Raw genomic sequence first — 5,094 nt, 5'->3', positions numbered from 1 at the left:
GAATTGGTAAGATTAATATTGACCCAAAAAAAAGGAAGATTAAGATATGCATCTTCTTTTTCTAATATAGTATTTTAAAATTTATTGTAATAGTTTTAGATTGTTTTCCTTAATTCATATTTTCATATTTGAATTATTTGAGATTCATATATTACCATGCTTATAATTTTCTATTATTTCATTAATTATGTCAAATTAATTTTCTTCTAATTTCTCAACCTTCATTGGTTGGTCATACACCTTTTTTTTGTGCAAACATAATTGTTACCATTCGTTCAATCTCAAAAGAAGATAAAGAGGAGAAGGTCATCAGCCTAATGATTGGATAAAATATGCTTATCAAACACAAGCCTACAACAAACATAGATTGATTGGAAAAACATAAATCGTTGTTGATAAATCCATAGGAGCTTGGAGACAGAGACTAAATTATGGTGTGTCAAAAAAACTTCCATGAATACATTGGGAAATTTAACATTAGTTACTACCAAAAGATTTTGTGACGTTGGAAAATGGTCTTTAGTTTCATTGGTTGCCAGAGCAAGTCACTTTGAGATAGCTGACGTGAACATATTTTCTCCACACTAGAGGAGGGCAGAGCCGAGGTTCCCTTTATTTTGGAGGAGGTTGGACGCAAGGTTATATACCCAAGGTAGGAAGGTGGGAGAGGTTGGATGCAAAGTTATCTCCCCAAGGAAGGAAGACGGAGTGAAGGTTCTCCATGGTGGAGGATGTTAGACGCAAGGTTCTCTCCATAAGGGAGGAGAGTAGAACAGATGTTCTCTCCATGGTTAGACATACTCTATTGTGATGTAGTTTATTTTTTATTCAAAAAGTGTTTTGAGCCAACAATTTTAGTGATTAAAGAAACTATGCAAAAGTGAAAGTAAAAAGACATATAACAGTTGGCTTAATTTGCTCATATAGACATTTTCTAGGTAGTGGTAATTAATATATTTATAACATACAATATATCTAGGTGTAAAAAATACACTTTTAATGGTAACATACATAAAAGATTTGTATATAGATATAAATCAATGTCTTATAGCAAAAAAAAAGTTATAATTAATGTAAAATAAATTTTAATATATTTTTATTAAATTTTATTTTATTTACAAAACTTTAAACCCGCACATCGACGGGTCCTTATCTAGTATATATATAATCTCTTTATAATTATTTTAAAAAAAACTTTGTATTTTTTATAAATTCTGTAACTTTTGATAATTATCTTTTACATTATTTATATTTTTTAAAACAATATATTTTATTTTTTTATAATAAAATTCCTCCTATTAAATATTAATTTTTACGTATTTCAAAATCTCATATTGATAACTTAACATGTGTCAAAATCTTGTTAATGACTAACTTTCAAAACCCAACTTTATATAATAAGATAGATAAAAATATAAGCAAATATCTTATAAATTTAAATTGATTATTATTGATTCAAATTTTTATGAAATCACATTTTCATCTATTACATATAAACTTTAAAAACCAAATTTTTTTTGAGTTGATCAGGTAAAATTTATTTTATTTCAATCTAGAATAAATTATTTTATGATTTATAAAAATAATAATGTATACTCAATATGAGTTTTTATTACTTTAAATTAAAAAGTCATTTATTAAAAGATGTGTTGATTATTTAGCTCTCTTTTATTAAATATATATTAAATATTAAAAGAAATTCTTTTGTTAGTGCGTTATTTGAAAAACGCTGCACAGTTGGTAGTTAAACAAATCATGAGTAAAGTCTAATCTTGAATATCGTGAACAGTGTTTTTTTTTCCTTTTGTAAAAAACGCAAATTAACAAAAAAGAATTATGATTGGTGTATAAAGTAATTTTTAGAAAAGCATTCTTTGAATCCAACTATATTAATTGAGAAGTACAAATATAAAACTAACCTTAAAATGTGTAAAAAATTACATTCAATTGCCATTAGAAAAAAATAATTAAGTTTAATTAACTAATTTAAATAAATATAATTAATTAAAAATAAAAAACACTTACGGATCAAATATTAAAAAATCTAAAAAATAATTTTCTCTCTCTAATAAATTATGGACGAAATTACTAATTATTTTTTAAAAAAAATATATAAACCAATCAGAATTTTAAAAACTAAGAATTTATATCCAAGTATACAATACAATTATTTTTAATAACTAAATTCGAAGATTTTGTTAAGTTTTCAAATTATGATTCTCCTATCATCTTTATTTTATTTTATTTACAAATTGTTTGGAATTTTCATATAATACTTATAATTTAAAATGCATATTTTTTTCTGCATATGTTGTGATTTGATTTTTTTTAAACGAAGATATATTATTTATTGTATGAAATGTGTGTTTTAATTTCCACATTGGCAGGTTGGTAAAACTAAATTTATATAAATAATAAATTAATAATTTTTATTTACTCACAATTATAATATTAAAATTACTATTTTATATTTCACATAATAATGATGCAAATATAACAACAAACAATATAAAACTGTAATAATACATCAAAAATAAAATACTATAATATTCTAAAATAATTAGTATTCAAATAGACTAATAGATTTACATAACAATTTTAAATAAATATTATCTCAAACAAAATAACTTAAAAAAACAATAATTTTAATTATTATATTATAATTTTTTAAAAAAATGTTGACCCGTGCTTTAAGCACGGGATATATCCTAGTTTCCCATTATTAGTGTCTTCATTGTTTAACATCCAATTCTTAGAAAAATATTAGTAACATTTTAGAAAGCAAAAAAAAAATCCTTCGAAAAGAAGTTTTACTTGTTAAAATGTCACAATTTAAAAAAAACTGCCAAGTCACATGCAAAATCTTTTTATTTAGATTGTTTAATATTCTTTTAGTCAATCTTTGAGTCGCATATCTAACAAAAGAATATAGATTTAAAATAACGTAACAGTAAAAAAATTGAGCTAAAAAAATGATAGGGCAAATTGTTTATGATGTCCAAATCATAGTTGAGTTTTTTCCGTATTATCATCAGGTCATAATTGTTTATGATGTCCAAATCCAAATGGTCATTTAGTTTGTTTTAATGGTCTAGGAAATAATTCAACCACTAAAGAGGGATATTTAAAGGTCCATAAAAAAAAACGAAGAAGAAGAAACTGTAAACTAAGTTGGACAAAAACAGTAAACACGCCCGGTGGGACTCGAACCCACAATCGTTTGATTAGAAGTCAAACGCCTTATCCATTAGGCCACGGGCGCTTTTGTTCATTATCTTCATTTATAATTTTAATAACAACAATTAATAAGGCTGCGGAGAGACGACAAACTTTTTTTTTTTCTTTTCAAAAGAGAAGACAAAAACCTAAGTGCATTAATTTGCATTGTTTTTATACTCTAAAAATCAGGTCTCTAATAGTTTAGTAATCGACCAAGAAAGTTAAAGAAATAAATGGAGCCCTAGGATTTTAATTTTTGTGTCATTTGATTTATATATAGCCTCCAATCTGCATAAGTTTGCATAGTTTTCAATTTAGGGTTGAGTTTCTAGCCTCCAATTTCTGATCTATATGTTTAGGTGTAATTTAGTCTTGAAAATCTTGTTTATTTGATCTTGAAAGTAACTTGTTGGTATTTTTTGGCATTTAAAAAAGAAAAAAGAAAATAGAAAGAAAATAATCTTTTGGCCTAGGGTTTTGGTTTTGTAATCTTCAGTAATCAGTTCTCACATGTTAAAAATTTGAATTTTACTTAATTCACTCCGAAGTCTAGTGCTTTTTGATAGCCAGGAAGAGTATGAAATGCTCGAGAACCCATAATTTCAAATTTTCAACTGTAATTAAGCGGAGCCTACACAGCTTTCGACTATGATTTCAAAAGGCCAAAAGGTTAGAGGAGCTTAGTTATGAGAAAATACCACAACTCTCTCTAATTAAGATGGATACTTATAACACAACTCTTAACCGGGAGGAAGAAGCTGAGGAATAGCTTTCATACACAAAATTACAATGTATGAACAGGAAGCATGTGATATATTCAAGAAGAATCAAACTACGTACTCCGGGAAGTATATATCTTGTGCATCATGTTTAAGTGTCTCACATATTCTATTCATAGAAATGCAAGATTCTACAGTTTAGTCTTATGGTGGTATCAAAACTATGTGTGAAACCTGAAGAATGTCATACACCATATACAACACATACATGGTAACAAAAAGAGAAATTATGATCTGTAAAATCTTTGAATCATAAATACTTCTTTTCAACAAGCTTCTTGAGTACTTCCATTTTGGCAATGAGCTCAGGATGCATAAGGTCTTTGGCTTCCTTCACTAAACTCCCTTCTTTGCTGAAATGATACGCCTCCAACACCGTCTTTATTAAACTCTGCAAATGCTCCGGCGTCCTACACAGTTTCCATTTTTTACTCAGCCTGAGGTTCCATAAATGTATATAAAGCTAAACCGAGTCTTCTCGTGCTTACGTGTATAAGTAGTCTACATCAGTCCCTTCAAGCTCCTCCCCAGGGGTAAAAGCGTCTTGTAGAGCGCTCAATTGTTCCTGAGGATCCTCTATGGATAGTAGATACTTTAGTATTCTCACCTCTTTGGGCATAAGCCTCTGCAGATTCCCTCTTGCTGTTACGTACAAATGATACAGTATGTCTTTTACCTGTCAAGAACCAACACCAAATGGGTGAAAGAAATTCTACGACTTGTATGATTTCAATGTGATGATGCAAAGAAAATATGCTCATCCAAGAGAAACGCCATATGGTTAGTGGTTACTAATTCCAATTCTCTGCTACTACTGAATGTAGAAGGAGTTTAGTACCTCCTCTTTCATCATGTTGGATTCCTTAGCAGCAGACCATGCTTTTGTGATCATAAGAACCAACGCAGAATCAAGCTGATTCTTCTCAGCCAAACTATCAATCTTTCTGCAAGCAGCATCAAGAGAAGGGGAGTTGATTATGTCCTGGAGCTTCAATTCCGCAGCGTTTAGTGCGTCAATGCTTTCTGTTGAAGTGTCATAGGCTTGTACAGCCGCAATAGACAACTTCCCCAGCGAGGCAAGAGCTTACCAAAAAAA

The 5,094-nt window shown here is 28.5% G+C and overlaps 1 protein-coding gene and 1 non-coding gene across 2 annotated transcripts in view; both read right to left on the bottom strand.

Annotated features, from left to right (window-relative positions):
• Nucleotides 3,190-3,262, bottom strand: TRNAR-UCU. The gene has a single exon. It is a non-coding gene; the product is annotated as a tRNA-Arg (tRNA).
• LOC104787287 (uncharacterized protein At4g37920, chloroplastic) overlaps nucleotides 4,084-5,094 on the bottom strand; it is a 2,614-nt gene continuing 1,603 nt past the window's right edge. The window contains exons 5-6 of the mRNA XM_010512827.1: nucleotides 4,487-4,674; nucleotides 4,084-4,408 (exon numbers count right to left, since the gene is read on the bottom strand). Of these exons, the coding sequence (XP_010511129.1) occupies nucleotides 4,249-4,408; nucleotides 4,487-4,674 (348 nt within the window). The 3' untranslated portion in view covers nucleotides 4,084-4,248. The remainder of the gene's footprint in view (nucleotides 4,409-4,486; nucleotides 4,675-5,094) is intronic.

The sequence above is a fragment of the Camelina sativa genome, chromosome 5 (assembly GCF_000633955.1).
Source record: "Camelina sativa cultivar DH55 chromosome 5, Cs, whole genome shotgun sequence".
NCBI lineage: Eukaryota > Viridiplantae > Streptophyta > Magnoliopsida > Brassicales > Brassicaceae > Camelina > Camelina sativa.
The sequence above is the reverse complement of the archived record's forward strand: the minus strand, read 5'-3'. Positions and strand labels throughout refer to the sequence as shown.